Below are 20,500 nucleotides of genomic sequence, written 5' to 3' on the forward strand. Positions count from 1 at the left end.
CTGAGTTTCTGAAATGCTAAGAGACTATTTTTAAGCTAAGAAGTAAGAAACTGCATTTCTCTAGAGATGCTCTGGGTTTGAACCAGCCCTCATTGCTCCATAAACAACTGAAGCACGAGGAGCAGCCACTTGCCAGACTCAGAATTTCAGAGAGTTCAGCACCTGCAGCTTAGACCTATATGAACTTGTTTTATTTTTGTTTTTTACCATGAGAACTAGAGATTTTTTTAAAAGATTAGAGATGGGGAACCAGTGGAACCTCCAGCTATAAGTGGACTTCAACTCCAATCACCCATAACTCTTGGTCATGCCAGCTGGGCCTGCAGTGATCCATTCTTCCATCAGAATCTAGTTGATGACCCAGCATATAGCAACGTAGGAAAGGACTGCAGTTATCCATGGGCTTACAGGTACTGGTTATTTACAAGAGAGGAGTACTTTGTGTAAGTGGAGCCATGTTGAAGTCTTCTGCTTTTCTCTTCCTGCTTTCGCCCTTATGAAGCCAAATCCCTACATGACTTCTAAACCAGGTGGTTGTCTGAACAGATCTGCCCCACACTGATGTATGTTTAACAGCCTGAGCGGTTGCAGTCTTGTCTCAACAACACAAACGTTATCTTCATCCTTCTGATGAGCGTGTCATCCTCAATCACACCAAATTTAACTTCTCTTTGCTGGAGAAAGCGAATATTTGCAGCTTTTCCCTTCAAAGAACTCATAGAAGGAACCATCAGAGACTGGATGCATACAGGCAAGGGCAAAAGACACAAGGCACAAGGTTTTAAAAAGTAACCTTGGACCACATGTGTGCCAGATTTCTCTCTGTTGTGCACTTACATCTTAACCATTTTTATCAGGCAGCATTTATGGGGCTGGCTTTACAAAGACAGTTGGATGGGGAAATGTGTGACCCTGTTCCTTGAAATGAGGGTGTTTTGCCCATAACATCCAAGGAATAACTGCTGCCAGTCCGTGTGTAAACAATGCAGAGTTAGAGGGGTCTTTCCTAACAGAAGACAGCTTTCTAAGTTCCTGAAGGTGGAATATTTTAATTATTTTTTTCTGGAAAAGGTTGCTTTGCAAGGCAACTGTGCCTTTGGTCAGTGGAAGAGACATTTATTTGCTTTAAAAGAGCACCATCTCCTGGTTATTTTTACCAAGCTGTCAGATTTTCAGTTTCGTGTTGTGTATGTGAGGCAGCCTTGCACTCCTCTGGACTTGTAGTCCCTTTAAATCCCAGTCCTCCTGCAGATGCTGGCTTCTAAATGAAGCTTCTCTGAATTAGCAGTGGACTAACTCACACGCAGAAGGGAACAAGTGGCTCTCCTTAAAGCATTCAGTGCTCTTAAGTTTTATGTTGAAATAAAGCAGCTCTCAGAAGAGAGTCTAGCACCACCAGCCAATTAACATGAGCCTTGAACAAAATACAAGAGGACAGGTCTCTGCCTCCATTGGGCTTACAAAATTCAGCCCCGGGAGGCAAAATGGAGAAGGCAGAGGGAGGCAGATGGGTGAACGGGAGGTGAGCTAAGTAAGCCTGAGAAAGTGACCAGTCCAAGGCCACCCAGGGAACAACATAACTGAGTGGGGATTTGAGTTTAACCCTCACGGTGCTACAGTTCCCAGCAACCCTTAAAAACCAGTTCCCAAGATTCTTTGGGGGAAGCCATGTGCTTTAAATGTGTGGCGTGGTACACAGCCCCAGCTGAACACTCTTGATGGTCCTACCGAAAGGGATGCATATGCTTCCCTGTCCCACCTCTTGGTGGCAACGGCCTGTAGCTCAGCGGCAAAACATTTGCTCTGCATGCTGTAGTCACAGGTTTGATCCCTGACATCTCCCATGGGGTTTGGAGAGACTCCTGCCTGAAACCCTGGAGAGATGCTGCCAGTCAGTGCTGACAACACTGAGCTGGTCAGACCAAGGGCCTGACCTGGTATTTTGTACCACATCATGCACTTTGCATTATCCCACCCTACCAAATATCACATGCAGCTGAGGGCAAGTTAAGAAAAGCAGTTGTTGGATGCTTGCATTTGAGAAAAGTTCACTGGTGTTGTTTCCCATTGGGTGTGGCCCTTTGTGCTTAGTCATGCTGAGAGCCCATTGTGTGACGCAGATGACGGACTGGATTTCACAGTGAGCAGTCCTCACCCAGCCATGATGCACACTGGGCGAGACCTTGAAGCAGCCACACTCTCTCAACCGGAGTTAACGATAATGTGTCCGTGTACTTTGCATGAGGGCCCACTTTCACACGGCGGAAGAGCAAGACAAACATGTTTTTTGTAAAAGCAATTAAAAATATATAATTTCCTCTTTGCTGTAATTTGCTCTGATCTTGCGCAACTTCTGGCACTGCCACCTCCCTGACCGTGGCCTTGTGGCAGGCACGGACCATGCCTTGAGCTGGATCTGTAGAGGAGGAAGTGGTTGAGCTCATGTCTGAGCGGAAACAGTTCCCTTTGCTGCATAAGATGTGCAATTTTGCCACTCACACCCTGGCTTGTGTGCTTTAAAAACAGGCAAAGGAAAGGCACTCTGGTTGTGTTCAGAGATACCTTTTTGCATAACTACATTTGCGACTGGATTTTTTTTAATCGTAACAAGGAAGGATGCGGCCAAACATGAAAAAAAATTAAAATGGTAAAAAAGAAACCCCATAAGACTGTAAGACGCACAAAGCAAGGTTAGTAGCTCTTTCCTGAACCTCAAGCCCAAAGGAGAGCTCATGGGAGCAGCAGCGGAGCTTCATGCTCTGACACCGGGGGGGGGGGGGAGAGCAGGTGGGGCAGGGCTGGCGTGTGTCCTGGGGGCGTGGCATGTCGCCTGCAGGGGCGTGGCACCCAGCGCGGGCGGGGGGGGCAGCTGCAATGGTACCCCACCAGGATCGTGCTGCCGGGGGCAATATGCCCCCCCACTCCTCTTCCTTTGCCAGTGCATGGGAGTGGTTGGATGCAGGGATACCAAAGGATGTCAGAAAAGCCAGTGTTGCATTCTAGTGCTTTATTAAAACAAAGGTGCAGACTCACAGCACTAGCCTTTACAGACATAGGACAGACACCACAGTTAGCAGGTGGCTTTTCCGCACCTGATTAGGGCATAGGTGGCAAATACCCAAGTCTTACCATCAGCTCCCCTTTCTGGGCTCAGAGCCCAGCACTCCAAGCCCACAGACAAGGAGAACATCAAAGCAAGCCCATTAGCTTATATCAAAGCAAGGAAATATAAGCATATATGAGCTCATTGTTATAACCAGTACAAATTAATTGTGGGGTTATCTTGACTAGCAAGATGGTGACTGCAGAGCTTCCGGAACAGTTCACCTTGGGTTCAACACATGCTCGGCTCAACATCGAGTAAAGAGCCACAAGTTCATGTCACTTCAGGAGAGAGCTGAAGTCCATTCCAAAAGGTCGGTCATTAGATGGGATGTATCCTTTAGGTTTACATAAGAAATAGACTGAAACCAAAGCTCTGAAAAATAGTCTTTGTGTTTCTCTCTTGGCCTGCCTACATTCCTGGCTTAATTTATTGTTTAATGCCCATTGTTCAGAGATACTTTTTAAAAACGCCACCCTGCATTTGTCAGAAGAGTTGGTTCTAGTTCCTATTTCATGGAAGGGTTTCAGAGGTATTTGTCCTGTAAAAGAAAAGTACTATGTTGCTAAGCTTTTTGCCCAAAAGCGAGTGCTAGCAGACTTTTTAAAAACAGTATGTCAGAATAGAACATAAAGGAAATGAAATCTTAACCAGTGTTGAGCATTCCTGTAGTTGAACACACCTCAAGCCTCTATTTGAAATTAAGAAAATGAATATTTTCTAAAAATATAATCAATATACTTCACCACTACACCTTTTATAGTAATACAAGATTAGCTTGCTATTTCATCCTTGAGTCTTTATTACCCTCTATTAACTGTTCTAAGGTTTTGAGCAACATTTTAAATAATTTAATATTTGGATTAAGATGCAAAATCTCAGTTTTATTAACTACATATGCCTATAAGCACTATACATTTTTTAATGCAACCTGCTAGTGAAATGGTTCAGATGTGGCAAACTTGGTTTTGCACTGTTATTACTCTGAAACAGAAACAGCCCATTAAAGACTCATTGCTGAATCCAACCCAGAACGAAACGACAAAAACCATCTAATCCAGGGGTTGGCCACCTAAACCGCGCTAAACAGAGACAGCACAGCACGGGGACTCGCTTCTGTGGCGCCGGAGATCGCACATGCAATCCGGCCCACAGAAGGATCTCCACTGGAGTGAACCAGCCCAGGTGAGGTAAACCTTACTGACCCCTGACCTAATCTTCTTGTAGATCATCTAGTTCAGCCCCTTCTGAAGGCAGGGTGCAACCACAGCAACTTGACAGAAGGCTGTTCATCCTGTGCATAAATACATCTAAGTGAAGGAGAGCCCATTACCTCTGAGACAGTCTGTTCCACCACTGAACACTTCTTAACATTAGGAAGCTTCCAGCTAATTCCACACACACCCCTGCCAAAGTTCCCACCTCATGGTTCCCTTCCAGCCTTCTGGGGGAACAGAGGACACCCCTACTCCAGCAGAAAACTCCTTCAGGTATTTAAAGACAGCTATCATGTCTCCCTTTAACTTCCCCTTAAGAGTTCTTTCCATTAGTTCTTTCCTCATACATAGAACTTGGTTGCCACACCATCTGGACCAATGTCCAGGATCATCTTGAATTGTGGTGCTGTGTTCCATGGTATTACCCATCTCCACATTTAATCCACAATCCCTCTATACCTTCATCCAAGTCAAACAACACATTTCTCTCCAGGCTGACACAGAGACGTCATGGAAGAGCTCTTGTTCAGTGCAGTTCTTCAACCAGTTAATCCTTACCAATTCTATCACCCAGTAGATAAATGATAGATAGATAAGAGAATGATTTTTGTTTCATCTTTCTAGGTACCTATTTTCATTTCACCAACTTTTCAACAAGAGCATCATAGGCCTTATCAAATGCTTTGCTGAAGTCAGGATATAGAAATCTATTATCTACCACACTACAAACTCTAATAAAGAAAAAAGGATAAATGCTGGTCTAGTATGACTTACTCTAAATCAGTGGTTCACAAACCTTTTGCGGTTGCCACCCCCTTGATTCCATTAAATTCCCAGTGCCCCCTATCCTATCTGTCAAAACCATTATCCAAATGGCACTTTGCAGCACCCACTAGGGAAGTTAACAATAAAATTCAAAGCATTAACAATTAATTGCACATTTATTCAAAATCCAATTAAATCTATAGTTTAATTAATTCAACCAAGGTGATGAACTTGACCCAGTGCCCCCAGCTTTGCAAAGCCTGAGGTTTTTTACACCTAACTGCTGACATCAAGCAGACCAGGTTGTGGTTTCTCACATCTGCCTCCTCAATTCTCTCTATTTCCCTCACCTTGTTGGGGAAAAAAGACATTTGCCCATCTCCAGTATTCCGGCAGACACTTTGAAACAGGCATGGGGAATATTTGGCCCTTCTCCTGCTGAATTGGCCATGCTTGCTGGGGCTGAAGGGCCAGGGGTTCTTCACATCTGCTTTAGAATATGGTGTGTATGTACACACACACACACACACACACACACACACACGAATCACAGATTCTTAGGAAGCTGAATTTTGCACTCTGGCTCATGTATAATGACATGTGCCCCTGCACACAGCTGTAAATCTATGGTACATACCAACTACCTCATTCTAGAAACCCAGCCACTTCCCCTAGCATAGATATTATCAAGACAAACAACAGTGATGCAGTTTTGGTAATTAATACAGGTATCTATTTTATTTAAAAAAGTTACAAACAGGTGGACTGTAGGGTCGTCTTACAAAATAATGAATGAATGAAATCCGGGGGGGGGGGGGGGGGTTAATAGGTGGTTTTTAGTTTACAATGCATTAGATCATAGTTCTAAGTTTTGCATTCACTAATTTTTCCAGGTTTTACTTTTTCACCAATAAAAGGTACAGCACACTGGTTAAGTTCAGGTTTCCTTTTAGGTACTTTTCACACATATCACGGCTCTCAGCTGTGTCCATGCAAAAGGTCACAATTGTACCCAGGGGGGGGATTTCTCTCCCAAAAAATAGCTGCATTCACGGACCCTGGCCAGTTGCTCTGGGGGGAGAGGAGCAGGGCCTCAACACCCACCGTGCAAACAACAGAAAAGGTGGCTAAGGGAGACAATAATTATTTCAGAATTATCTTGTGTTCTGCTGCACTTTTCAGTCTAGGGGACAGATATCCCAGGGTGGTTTGGGAGACCTCTGAAAATGGCCTCAGTTTGGAGAGTCCCACTGCAGTGATTTGAACACCCAAGAGAGATGCTGGAGGGTCAAAGGAAGCTTTGCCCTCAACAAGCCCTGATGAAGCTAAAAGGGGGCTTAAGAGACAACTTTTTCAATTAACAAAGAGACCCAGGAGGCAGGCCTGGGGGTCCTGCAAATATGCACCTTGCGTTATCAGCTACTTCCACAAAGCTACTCCTCACTGCAACCCAAGAGGAAGCCTCAGCTAAACATTTGGTCCCTTATTCCAATTTGCAGTGAGGAAACTGACACTGGGCATAAGTTTTGCCATTCCTGGTAATATACCAACTGCTGATGTCAGTTAAGAATTTTAAATCACATTTTAACAAATGATCAATTAAGAAACAAAAGGGAAAGGGTTTGGTGGCAATGCAAGGTTTCTGCCCTCTTAGGAAATTAGGTCATTTGGATCCTCTGTTCCCTTGGCACTACTAACATGTTACCATATAAATATACTTTGAGAACAGCCTTCAGTTTTGAAGTCTTCCATTAAAGTGCAAACCTAACATTAATTTCTAGTAACCCCATTGCAAATTTGGTAACCTGAAGCTTTAAACTTAAAACTGATTTTTTTCTCAACAGGGTTCAAATGAGACTAAACATGCAGAATGCTGGTGCCTCTTTTTGAACTTATAGTTGCCTCATATCTCAGGCTAGTACTTAATTGCAAGAATTCATTGTCAACAGGTTATTGGCTTTTATAGGACAAGCCAGTATTTATCAAGCATGTTCAAATTAATTGAGCTAGGCTCTTAAACCTACAATTTGATACAGGTAAATGAACCACAGTTATTCAGACTGTGGGGAGGAAAAGGCGGTTTCTCAAATCACTGCTGGAAAAAACTCCTACCTCAATACTTCAACTATTTATATACTTTTCATTCTGCTTAATACCTGTGTTGCTGTTCTAAGTTTTCAAGTATCCAGACAAGATAGTTTAAATCAGGTAAACTCTGCAGAAGGCAATGGCTGTGTAATGCAATTGTGCATGGAGCTGATGCTCAACACTCTTGCCCGCTGTGCCAGCTCAGAGTACTGGAAACCAGGGGAGTGGGCAGGAAATAAGCAAAACATTATTAGGAGAGAAACAGTATTTTAAGAACTAGAAAATGTTTTTTTGTTTTTGCTTTTGATGTCATCTTAATCCTGTCAGGCAAACACAAGTTAGCTTTTGCTTTTGAAGAAAAGCCCCGTGGGCAACTCATTATTCTTTGCCGAGAAATACAGTATCAGAAATTGAAAAATGTCCTGGTGATTTAACATGAATGCTGCATCAGTTTAAAAGGGGGAAAACAAACAAACTCTGAATACCATGTGATAAGAAGGAAAACACATACAAAGTGCTGGTCAGCTCAAGACCCAGTCCAATAACTTCTTATCTTCATGTAAGCCCAATGACCAGCCACCACAGCTGCTGGCGAAATGGGATGTTAAAAACATCCGTACAATATGACTCATATCTATGACACCATCACATGTAAACAGAACATTTTGAAGTTTCAACCAGTGACATTTTGGAGGAGAAGAAAACTTTCTTTTTGCAAATCAAGCACGGATGTGAGGTAATATACAGAAGTAACCACTTGTTTAAGGCTCACTTTTATTCTCCATTAAAACTTTCACTTAAAAAGGCATTGAGTAGGTAATACTGAGTTTAAAATTTAATAAATACAAGTTCTGGAAATCAATTAAAGAAATCAAAACATATTTTTAAAATGAACTTTTGCATATTAGCCATTAATAGGAATTTAGAAAGCTATTTTAAAAAGAACGAGAAGGACTGAGAGATAAAGAACAGATTTCAGAATGTGTGGTAAACATGCTAAGCGTTTGTCGCAGGCCTACGGATGTCCATGGCCGCCGCTGACCTTTTTGCCCCCACGCCTGGAAATGTGCTCTAAAGAGAGAGACAGGATTTAGCAAGGCTCAGTTCTGCAGCCTGGGCTGAAAGGGTTTCTCCAAAGCAGCATCTGTGCAAATTCCTCTGAGTTTTTATCTGCAGTTAAGACAAAGAGCAAATCAAAGGCAGGCTCGGCTCTTTCAGGATACAGACCAGTGATTGGGCCAGGGGCCAGCCTATCCTTGTATTAAACAGACTCCACTACTTTGGCGCAACAGCCCACACCCACTGTTTCTGGGCATACCTTACCCCCAAGGTAGTTGAGATTCAGTCAGGCCCTTTCGCCTTGTCCTCTGTAGCTCCCCCACCATATCAAGCACACAAGGCTCCTTTACATTCCCTTTTCTCATGCTTCATTTGACACAAATTTTCTCCTGACATGTAAGCCAATTTCATCATCAAGGCCAGGATTCTGCAATACTGTGAGTGGCACAGAGAAAGCAGGCGGTGCTGCTTTTCAGACAGTGTTACACCTGGCAAAGTAGAATTTGCAAATGGCATCCCTCAGCAAGGAAGGCAGTCCACCCCCCCAGCCCCAAACAGCCTGACATAACAGAAGAGAGACCACTGGTATTACACTTGAAGCACACCCCCCCTTTAAGAGTGTAAGTTTCAGACCAGGGCAAAGGAGAGGCTGCACAATGTCACTGGTGTTATTCCATTTGCAGCAACTGATGTGAGTTTCAACACAAACTTTTAAATTGCGAAACACAGCAACCACCCTGGAATATTTAAATGACAGCTGACACATCAGACTGTTTTCGTAACCTCTTGCCTCTTTTGAGCCAAGAGGCAGCTTCAAATCATGCAGAAGCGCAGTAGGAATCAGCAGTGGCACTCTTCCGCCTCTTCAGATGCTTCTATTATTAAAGTGATTTGCATGACAGGGAATATGCTTAGAGCAGCTTGCGCAAGGACTCTGGGGTCCATATCCACATTCCTTTTAGACAGCCATCTTTATACCCAAAGCCAGGCAGCAAGAGGAAAGTCTCAAGAGAAGACAAGAGTGGTTCTCCTTGGACTAGGCTGGGTGCTTCGCTGGACTCCAGCTCCCACCAGCCCAAGGCAGCCTGGCCAATGGTCAGGAATGATGGCAGCTGCAGTCCAGCAAAATCTGGAAGGTACCAGGAAAGATGGAAAACCAGGAAACAGATGCTGAGGCAAGTACCTCAGGCCAGCCTCCCTCCTTACACACGGGGCTAAATGAGGCAGCCCGATGGCTGCCATCAACTTGCATCTCCACCTCATTTTCTGCGCTAGTCTGCATCCTGCTGGTGCGCTCATGAGGTTCCAAAAAACTATCAGTACTAACTATGAACTATCAGTAGCCTGTACACCTTGTTAATCTAGTTACTAGGCACTGTTGCAAATAATGTGGTTTTGCCACTTATTTCCCACCTCACCAACTACTGTTGAAACTCCATTACACTTTTGAATAGCCTGTATGATCACATAAGGCACAGAGGTCCACTCTGCTGGTACCCAATGCAAGCACTTTAGGGCCTAACAATGGCTCTCCACCAAAAGGCAGGTGTACGCTTCAAGGCAAGTTAACTGAGGTGCTTCTGTGCATTCACATGATACTCCTTCAACTGGGGCAAGTTAACAATTATTTTCTGGGCAAACTTGAGAGGGGCAGAATGCGAGCACTGCAAACAGAGGGCAGCAGCTTCAACCCTTTGCTACTCTGGCTAAAAGGCTTTTGAAAGGCCAGTTTCTGTGCAAGACTATGGGGAGCCATCAGCAATTGCTATAGACCACGCTGGCCTAGGTGAACCAACAGCCTGATGCAATGTAAGGCAACTGAGAACAATAGCAGGGATCTCCAAAGGAAAGCTAGTCAAACCCATTGCCAGAGCAAAAAATTCAGGGCGACAGCAAACCACAAGACATTGGTCAGATGTCCCGCAGAAGCCACCTGCCATGGCAATGTAGGCTGGCAAGAAACTGAACAAAGTGCGTTTCTGAGAGATCCAGTGGAGTCAAGTGTTTCCTTGGGAAGCACAAGTCTGAATCCTGGCCCAGGAACAAATTTGACTGGACAGCATAGGAGAAGCTCCCTACACTGTCAAATGTGCTGCCACTCCTCACTTCTCAATCACAGTGTTGCTGCAAAAACAATGCTACTGCCCAGTTTGTTTAATAATAATAATAATAATAATACTAATAGAAGACACTGTAGTCCACTTTGAGCCTAACAGCTCCCTCCTACCCTTGAGTGGTATTCTGCTATCCATGGAGATTCCACCAACCTGCTTGGTATGGCCATGACTGAGGTTCTGCTTTCTCTTTTTCACTGGACAATACAAGTTGTACAACACTGGTCTTGCTTTTCAGGCAGGGATGCATAGTTCATTTGCCTCACGATCTCTGCAAAGAGTTCATCCACCATGGTCTTGCTCTTGGCAGATGTCTCCATGAATGGGCAGCCCCACTCCTGGGCCAGAGCGCGACCTTCCGCCGACAAAACCTCCCTTTCCGACTCCAGATCCACTTTATTCCCCACCAGGATGAGAGGAACCTTCTCATATCTCTTTACACGGACAATTTGGTCCCTCATTGGCTTGATGTCCTGAAGAAGAAAAGAAAGCCATTGAAACCCTCATGGCTGCAGCAGTGCTGAGACAGCAAACCAGTGCAACTGTGACCAAATGTTAAGCGATTTAGCCTACATGCCAGAAAGTAGATCTGGCTCCACTGAGAGGGCATGAAGTGACAGTTTTCATTTAGGGGGCAGAAATATCCCTGTGGGAATGGCAGGTTCAGGGAAGGGATTTGTGCTATGCCTTCAAGTATGTTATTTTGCTTTTAAAAACCCCATTTGTATATATTTTTGTATGAAGAAAGGTCCTTGTCAAAAACTGTACAACACAGGTACAAGAGACACATGAGAACAAAAAAGACAGATAGGCAGATGGTGGCATGTCAGAGGCTTGACAAGCCTTCCAAGTCTCTGGGTCTGTAAAAAGAAGGGGTCTGTCACGACACCTGGCAACCCATGTGGGGAGGGTGTCCACAAGTTGTTTTGCAAGCCTCCACTGGCGCATGGGGAGAGTGTGACTATAAATAAGTCACTCGGGATCTATGGGATCTTGCACACTTCTAAGGTACAGAAATAATTAAGTATTGAAAGCTACAATTATTAATGCAATTGCATGGGAAGACTCACGCCTACTTCCTTTTGATTAGGAGTGCTAAAAAAAGACACACACACCCAGTGCAAGCGGGTCCCACTGCCCCACTTGAGGATTCAATAGAGGCTTGAGGTCTTGAGGGGTTATTAAGCTGTCTTTCTGCTAGAACATGCAAGATATCATGAGCAGAGAAGAGAGGCGGCCAAGTGCAATAGAAAAGAATTGCCAAGGAAAGAAGCCTGGAATCAAGATAAGCATTTATCTAGCTATGCATCCACCACGGATATACTCCACTCTCTGCGTGGGTGTAATAGAGTCTGCCAAGAAGCTGGAGTCCACCCAACTCAGCAAGTTAGCTGATGCCAGGAAGGAGTCTTTGCACAGCTCTTAGGGAGGGCCAGCTTCTAATCCTTCCCATGCATTCCTTCCCATTCCAGGTTACAGGAATCACTATTAAGATGCCCAATTGCAGCTCTGCATGCTTGGACTTCAGACATGAAGGTTTCAATAGCATGCTCAGACCCCCCCCCCCAAAAAAAATTTATTATTGGGAACTCAGGCCGTTAAGAGCTAACTGGCAAAGACCAAATTGTTTTATGGTTGTGAACTGAGCATATTTGAAGACTGCTACGTTACCTAAGCCACCACCAATATAAAAACTATTTTCACTCTTTAAAAACTCAGCAACAAAGCATCTGACATATCCTGACGCAACTCACAACATGTCAATAGCTTTTAGCAATCAGTATCTGCAGTCATTCCTTCTGACCCAAACTGTCTTCTGTAACAAAGTGTGGTCAGATTTTTAAGAAAACAAGTTATATGAATAGATATTCAAAAACTTTTGTGTATGTTTTGGTAAATAATGTTCAGCTAAAAACACAGTTTGGTGTTTTTAGCTAAAACCACAGCTATGGTTTTCCCAGTAGTGATGTATGGAAGTGAGAGCTGGACCATAAAGAAGGCTGATCGTCGAAGAATGGATGCTTTTGAATTATGGTTCTGGAGGAGACTCTTGAGAATCCCATGGACTGCAAGAAGATCAGACCTCTCCATTCTGAAGGAAATCAGCCCTGAGTTCTCATTGGAAGGACAGATCGTGAAGCTGAGGCTCCAATACTGTGGCCACGTCAAGAGAAGAGAAGACTTCCTGGAAAAGACCCTGATGTTAGGAAAGATGGAGGGCACAAGGAGAAGAGGACGAGATGGTTGGATAGTGTTCTTGAAGCTACCAGGATGAGTTTGCCCAAACTGCGGGAGGCAGTGGAAGACAGGAGTGCCTGGCGTGCTCTGGTCCAGGGGGTCACGAAGAGTCGGACACAACTAAATAACTAAACAACAACAACAAAAAACCACAGTGCTGCCAAACTGTGATTGTGGATAACAGCTTCTTAAAGTCTAGTTGCACTCCTAACAGAGAAATATATTTTCAGTTGCTTGAGATTTTGGGGGAGAGGGGAAACGCACAAAAAGTCCCGGGGGAGGGGGCAGGAAGCATAGATGAAACAGTATTTCTTACCTGGAAAGACTGTTGGTTCACCAAACTGTAAACTAGGATGAAGCCTTGGCCATTTTTAATGTAGAGATCACGCATGGAAGCAAACTGTTCCGTCCCTGCGGTATCCAAGATTTCAAGTACTGATGGGGAGCAGTCCACTTCAATCTCCTTGCGGTAGAAGTCTTCGATGGTGGGGTCGTACTTCTCAATGAACGTCCCGGTGACAAACTGCACGGTCAAAGCCGACTTGCCCACCCCCCCACTCCCTAAAACCACGACTTTGTACTCCCTCATGGGCGCTGGCGATCCCCCTGCACAGCATAAAACAGGGAGGCCGCGAGCCGGGGAGCAGCTGGCGGGCAGGTGGGCGCAGAGGAGGACGAGGAGGAGCAGCTGGGGCAGAGGAATGCCGAGTCAGGGGGCTGGCACGCCCCCCGAGAGGAATCGGGGAAAGCCGCGGGGAGAAGGGAAGCCGAGTGGGGAATCCTCATAGGGCTTCTCCCCCACCTTTTCCAGGGGGGCTCGCAGCTGCCTTTGCCCAAAGGAGGAATTTTATTCCGGGGGGGCGGGGTTGCAGCCGAGGCGCGCCAAGGAGAAGGTGGGCTTGGCTTTCCTGAGAGAGGAGAGGAGGAAGAGGGAAGCCTGCGCCTGAGATCGGGTCCCTCGCAAGGGGCTTCTGCCCTGGGGGGAGGGGCGTAGCGAGGGGGCTCAAGGCCGCGCGGGATCGCGGGGTGCGCGCGCCCGTGAGGCGGCGGTGGCTGCTGCTCCTGCCTCCGCCGCCTGCTCCGTCCTGCCTACGGGGAGGAGCAGAGAAAAGAGCCCGCGAGGGGCGGCTCAGAGATGCCCTCGCCGGCCCGCCAAGCCTTCCAGCCCGGCCCCTCGCCGCCCTCTCACCTGCGCCAAGCCCCGGCCGCCGCCGCCGCCGCCGCCGCCTCACTGAGCCATGGCCGGCCGCCGCGCTCTGCTCAGGGGTGGGGAACCGCCCGCCTGCCCGGAAGGCTTACGCAGCAGTACCGCTCACACGGCTTCCGGGAGGGAGCGGAAGGGACAGTCGATGCCGCAACACCGGGCGGGCGGAGGGAAAAGGAAACGGGTACGGCACCAGGGCGCATGCGCTATTAGCGACATCTGCGCCGACGCAGGAAGAGCGAGGCCTCGCTTCCGGCGTGCGAAACGCACTTCCGCCGCTCTGTCCGCCTTCACCATGCGGCTCATTGACGTTTCTGGCTCTGTCTCCCGAGGCAGGCGGGCGCCGACAACGACGTCATTTCCGGCTAGGCCGTTCAGAAAAAGCTTCCTCCAGCCCGGACCTTGTCGGTGTCGCCACTTCCGCTCTGAGGCGCTGCGGTTTCCATGGCAGCGCGGGCGGGGGAGGAGCTCGTCGATCATAGAGACCTTTTCGGAAGGTCAGATTCTCGCCCGGCGCCCCCTGGGCGGACTTCCGCCGCGAGACACGGAAGACCCGGCGGCAGCGGAGGGCGGAGCTTATTTGGCGCAGCGGCGGCGAAGGTTTGCTGCCTGGCCTCGCTGCCGCCTTTCCTCCGAGGAGCTCAAGGGGGCGCCCATGGCCCCCCCACAACCCCGCAAGGGAGGGGCTCCGTGGCCGAGCCGGTCTTCAGCGCAGCCCCTCAGCCGCCGCGAGGGGCCTCCCGAGACGCAGCGCTCCCCCCGCCCCGCTCCCTCTTTCTGAAATCACTTGAACCTCGCTGCTGTAAAAGGCAGCCATACGCGCGGGGGGCGCTGTGGGTTAAACCAGGGAGCCTAGGAAAGGCTGTACGCCAGCTCCCTTGGCCTGTACAGCGAGGTGAGCACCGCAGCCCCCGATTAGGGGTCCCCTTACATACATACATACATACATACATACATACATATACTTTCCATCGTTAACACCATACTCAAGGTGGCTTGCGGCGTGAAAAACATTAAATAAATACAAAAGCAGCAAATGTAATCTTAAATAAATGAAACAAAAAGCGAACCATCAAATCAAACCATTTCCATAAACATTTTAAGATTAGGGATACAATAAATATATCAAAAGCATCAACAATCCCCCTCCCCTTTGCTTTAGAGAAGTAGGCATTTAAGGGCATAGATATTTTGCACTCGTGAAAAATTGTCCCTGTGACTCAGTGTGCGTCACAGATCGCCACAGCTTTGCACCAGTGGACCTTTCAGGGCTGCAAGATGTGTCATATCAAGCTAAATCTGAAACACCTCACAATGCCTTAATGTTCGTTTCACTTGGTTTGCCATCGATCAGAGTTCATAAACAGAACACCCAACAGATAATGGAAAAGGAAAAGGTTTTACCAGCAAGAGATGGGAACGACAGAATTACTCATAAAACACCACCCACACTCTGCCACCAAGGCTGGCCAACTTTTCATCTCTCAACAGAGAGGCAAAGGCTGAGATGCTGAACCACCATTGTTCCACTGGACTGGCAACTGGATCTTACTCCAACTCTGCAAACAGAACAAAATCCCACAGGATACCTGAGGGCAGGTTAAGAGACTCAAGGGTGTAATGGAGAGCAGCTGCTGCCCCTGTAGGTTTTCCAGGTCAGAAGCATCCCAGAGCCTGAGATTCCAGGGCTTAAACCTGAGATCCAGCAGTGGCCCCTGGTAATGTCTTGGAGGCGGTCCCTGGAGGTCGACCCTAACTGGCAGGGGGCAACAGAGGAGGGCAAACCCTCAAGTGTCTATGTATTGCAGCCAGCTCCTGTTGGGCTTAAACTTGCAAGCTGCATGCACAGTCTTCTCAGTTACTACTACTACTACTACTATCCCTCTCACAATCTGGAGATTCAAGCCCTTTCCCTGCCACCTGGCAGGGGCCCAGGCAAAATTTAAGCCCCTGCTACCTGAAGCAAATGCCTAATGGTGGAGATTGCTCTGCCAACAGATGGCTGGGGAAGGTAGACAAACGGTCTTTGGGACACAATAGCAACTCTCAAAATCATGCCCAAAGTTCATTCCTTGAGCCTGGGCCTTCATCCTGTCTCATGACTGGGTGCTGATAATGAAGAAATTGCTCCCCTCCCACTCTTAGAGCACCAGAGGGACATTTCAATACGTGCCACATAGTACTCATCTTTGCCTTTTTCAGTGTTCCTTTAAAATTTTTTGTTCATCATAACATTAAAACAAAAGAATAAAAATATAACAAATGGTGTTACAATGAAAGCATAAAAACGGGATACAGTGGTTTCTCAAGGTTTGAGATAGCTGGTTTGGGCAAAAAGTGAGTCCCAAGTCTGAAAAGCTAGAAGCCTATTGCTCTAAGGTACCTTGAAGGCCATTGGTCCAAAAGGCTTGGGTGTGGAGAGTGAGGGGAGAATGGAGTCTTCTCTGTGGTGGCACTCTGTCTACAGGACAGATTCCTTCTTCAGCATGGGTGGGAATTTTTTCTCAGCTTGAGGGCCACATTCCCTTCTGGGCAGCCTTTCAAGTGCTACACACTAGTGGTGGGTGGGGTTAGAGGCAAAAGTGGGTGGAGCAAGAAATGTACATTTGATATGGTAGGCTCTCTACCATCTATCCAGGAGACCAAGAAGCACGGTTAAGAGTCCAAAGACATAGCCTGGCCCACCAAGCACACTCAAGGATCAGTGACAGTTGTGTCCTGGGGAGAATCCTGAGGGTCAGATAAAGACACTGAGGTTCCCTACCTGTTTTACTCGTATGACTGGCACCATTGTTGCCATTTTGGCACCAGGCTAAGCCTTGTTTGCCCACAAATTTGACGTTTTGGCAGCTGATGATGGTCTTCTGTTTTCATCAGCTTCATTTGATGGCACATTTTAGAATGCCTTGGAATCTGTAGAGTTGGGAGGAACCCCAAGGATCATCTGGTTCAACCTCCTGCAATATTGGAATCGTGCCCTAAAGAGTCCCTGGGTGGTCTTAAACGGCTTACCTTTTAGCTAACAACCAGATCCTTTGGCCCATTGCACCTGGGTCTTCTCCCTTCCCCCTTTGAGTGCAGGAACAATTGCCTGCCTTTAATCTGCAGGGACCTCACCTGTTCTTCAATAATCCTCTAATATTAGACTGAGGCTCTGAGATTACATCCTCAAGCTCCTTGAGTACCCTTAGGTGCAGCTCATCAGGCCCTGGAGATTTGAATTCATTTAAAGTTACTAGGTGTTCCCTTACCACCACTTTTCCTATCTTGAGCTACAGCTCTCTCTTTAGTGCTGCCTTGTACTTTACTTTATAATTGGATCGGTTGTTTCTGCTTTATGTTCTGCACCCCGCCCTGGTATCTCTGTAGTTGAAGGGTGGGTTAAAAATAATAATATGTTGAATGAATGATTAAATAAAACCTATAATCTTCCAGTCCAGATTGCAAATGCATTTTTCAAAAACCATCTGTTCTGTAGGGGTGCACCTTGGACTAAAGAACACAATGTGCCTCTCTGACAACATGCGCTTGTTGGGGAAATTATTGAAATTATACAATGAAAATTGAAATGTGTGTGAGAAGGGTTGAGCAAATTGCATAGCTGTCAACTTACAGATTTGAAAATAAGGGACCAGCAGCCAAAATAAGAGACCTGCAGCCTCACCTGTTTCAGGCACTCCAGTCTTCCTGTCCTCCTGCAATCTGGTCAAACTCATGCTGGGTAGCTTCGAGAACACTGTCTAACCAACTTTGTAACCAGAGGTTCAACTGAATAGAATCTGAATCACATGCACCACAAGGCCTATGCAGCCTCAACTTAAGATGGCTCCCCAGCCTGGCTTTGCACTGCAAAGTTTGCAGCAGCACGTGCAACAAAATGGCGTCCAGCATTCAAAAAACCCCTCAGCTTGCATTAACTAGCCACACACAAGGCATGCAAGCTCCACCCTCTGGTCATTCTTAGACTTCTTATTGGGTGAGCAACACAGCTAAGCAACACAGTTGGAGCCTCCCTCCTCCCTGGCCGGCAGGGAGGGGGGAGAGAAGCTGCTTCCTTTGAAATTTAAGGGACATAATTTAAGGGACATTTAAGGGACATCCATCAATAAGGGACAGCAGCAGGACATGGCGCTGGAATAAGGGACTGTCGCTTCATATAAGGGACACTTGACAGCTATGAAATTGTGTTTGTAAGGGAACAAGGAGAGAAGGAAAAAGCAGCATGAAGGCAAGAGAAACTGTTGGAGGAGGAAGAATAACTTTGTTATGCCACATGGCTTAGCTGGGGGAAAAAGCTGTTATTTAGGAATACTAAAGGTATAAATATTGCTGTTTCTTTTACCTGGCACCTTCCTCTTTGCCTAAGGGTGGGTGGGTTAAGTGGAGTCCATTGCAGTGCTAAATAAGTGCCTGTTAATTGATCTGACTTGTGTCTGGTATTGATTGGCCATCGGTACTGAGGAATCAACCTGATATTTTCCCTAACACCCTAGCCTTCCCCAGTTTGGTACCCTCCAAGTGTCTTGGACTATGCCTTCCACCAAACCCAGTCATCATGGCACTGTGACATTGGGGATGATAAGAGCATGGCTGTAATGGCGGGGGCTGATGGGAATTGTACTCCAAAACATCTGAGGGCTACCAAGTTGAGTAAGGCTGGCACATTCACTAATCATACCAGTTATTGACCCTGGTCAGTGTTAGCTCTGTACATAGAACATACTTGAATCATATGATCTGCCAATTTATCTAAAGCAGTAGTTCTCCAACACCTTCCTGCCCCCACTATGGACCACTTGGAAATTGTCATGTCTTGACAGACCATTTAATGATTTTCATGCCTGTTAGCATTCCATCCATCAGCATGGTGACCACACACTTGAGGTGGTAGGTTCCACCATAAGCAGCAGCCTCTCCATTGATGCTGAGCTGGACAAGCATATTGGCAAGGCAGCAGCTGTGGCAATAACTTGCCTCTCCCCAGGGTCTGGGGAGAATGTGATGCTAATGTCCAATACCACAAGATGAAGGCCTACAGCTCTTGCATGTTGAGCACAATGCTTTAGGGAAGGGAGTCATGGGCAATTTACATCCACCAGGAGCCATGTCTTAATGCCTTCCACATGTACTGTGTCAGGAAGATTTTGGGCATTGTGGCAGAGCAGTCTCAAACAAAGATGTGTGCTCCTAAGCCCACATTCCCATCATGTTTGCAGTCTCAAGCGATGTCTATGCTGGCTTGGTCATGAACACAGAATGGAAGATGGCAGGATCCTCAAAGATTTTCTCTATGGAGAGGTGCCTAACTAACATTAGGCAGGCACCATAAATGAACTCTTTTTATCTCCTGCTAAAAACATTTAGAAGCCTGAGACAGGTAGAACAGTGGCATATGTTTTAATCTGGCTTATCATTGATTATAGTTTTTCACTTATTGATTTTTCAAGTTTCTAAATAGTTTTTAATTTTTTAAAACTGATAATTTCATTACTTTGTTTTTGTAAACTGCTTTCTTTTTTACAATCAAGCAGTTTATAAGTTTTATTAAATAAAACAAATAAATAACAAGTTACTTCTGAGCATTTCCTGATTTTAGGAAAAGGTTTTCCCTACCAAACCAAGTTAAACCTACAGGCAGTCATGGGCACCGACCTAGCTGGCTTTAAGAGGATTAGGCACCTTCAAGGAGGAGAGGGCCATCTACACTCTGCCTCCGCGGCTGGTGACAGCAGTGCTTCTGAACACCAGCTGCAGAAGGAGAGAGGGCTCTTGAGAGGGCTCAAATCCTGCTTGTGGGTTTCTCACAGGCACCTGGTTGGCCACTGTCAGAACAGGAATCTGAACTGGATGGGCCACTGGCCTGATCCTGCAGGCTCTCCTTTTGCTATTACTTTCCTCACACGAAAGTTCACTTCTGGTTAGCCTACGTTAGGTGGGACCTGCGAATAGTTGCATTGTTGTTGCTGGAAACTCATGCTGGTGTCCTGCAAATGAGCCAGTGACCTGTAGATCCTTCGCTAACTTCTGCCCCCCTCCCTGCCCCATTGTAGATCTCAGGAGCAGCAACTGGGGTGGTGGTGGTAAAAGTGTGGGCCATATCTGATTCATGGAATTCTGGAAAAATTGAATGGGTGTGTGTCACCTGGATTACCATCTAAAGTATTTAGGGGAATAAATGTATTTAAGAAGCTATCTAGAGTCAACTGGGGTAATGAATAGGGGTAATGGAAGCAGAATTGAATCTATTTGGAACAGGGTCTCTTGGAAATTTAATTGGGGTAAATGAACTGAAGAGGAGCTGATTTATCTAGGATGGGCTGCAAATTAACTGAAGAATTAACCAGGGTGATTTGGGTGAGAAATCAGTTGGTTTGCTAACTTCCAATTCTCCATCAGTATGTATACATTAGTATATATTTACCTTTTATGCAACTTTGTGTCAGTGGCCCTGGGTCCCAAATCCTTTAAGTGCCTTTTAAAGTTCCATTGTTTGCACTGAAACTTTATAACCTGCCACTGCTATCCCTGGTTTTACCATTGTTAAGGGGCATGGATCATTTCTGCAGCCCCAGAGCCTCCATTATCTTACTTGTTGAAAAAGGGATACACCAGGTCTGGTTAAAAACAGATCTTCTAGTGTGGGAGCACCTATTCTTTGGAACTCCCTGCCTACTGATGTTAGGCAGGTGCCTTCACTTTCATTATACACCTT

At 46.3% G+C, this 20,500-nt stretch overlaps 2 protein-coding genes across 5 annotated transcripts in view; both read right to left on the bottom strand.

Annotated features, from left to right (window-relative positions):
• The window catches only part of KLHL13 (kelch like family member 13), a 570,056-nt gene that overhangs the window by 504,928 nt on the left and 44,628 nt on the right, over positions 1-20,500 (bottom strand). The window lies entirely within an intron of this gene.
• Positions 5,796-13,886, bottom strand: RAP2C (RAP2C, member of RAS oncogene family). Of its 4 annotated transcripts, none has more exons than XM_083723140.1 (4): positions 13,835-13,886; positions 12,901-13,637; positions 10,500-10,819; positions 5,796-8,343 (listed from the first exon to the last, which is right to left on the bottom strand). In XM_083723140.1, the coding sequence occupies exons 2-3, from the start codon at positions 13,171-13,173 to the stop codon at positions 10,541-10,543; spliced, it is 552 nt and encodes a 183-aa protein (XP_083579266.1). In that variant the 5' UTR covers positions 13,174-13,637; positions 13,835-13,886; the 3' UTR covers positions 5,796-8,343; positions 10,500-10,540. The 4 variants fall into 4 exon arrangements, with proteins under 4 accessions (XP_083579266.1, XP_083579264.1, XP_083579265.1 ...); XM_083723138.1 differs by having other exon boundaries at positions 13,832-13,886; XM_083723139.1 differs by having other exon boundaries at positions 13,828-13,867.

This window comes from Podarcis gaigeae (assembly GCF_964106915.1).
Source record: "Podarcis gaigeae genome assembly, chromosome: Z".
Taxonomy (NCBI): domain Eukaryota; kingdom Metazoa; phylum Chordata; class Lepidosauria; order Squamata; family Lacertidae; genus Podarcis; species Podarcis gaigeae.

Bases quoted from the DNA above. Each gene is read 5' to 3' on its own strand.
- RAP2C (XM_083723140.1), bottom strand. From the start codon at position 13,173: ATGAGGGAGTACAAAGTCGTGGTTTTAGGGAGTGGGGGGGTGGGCAAG. The intron at 10,820-12,900 runs GTAAGAAATACT...TTTCTTCTTCAG, and splicing joins TGAACCAACAGTCTTTCCAG to GACATCAAGCCAATGAGGGA.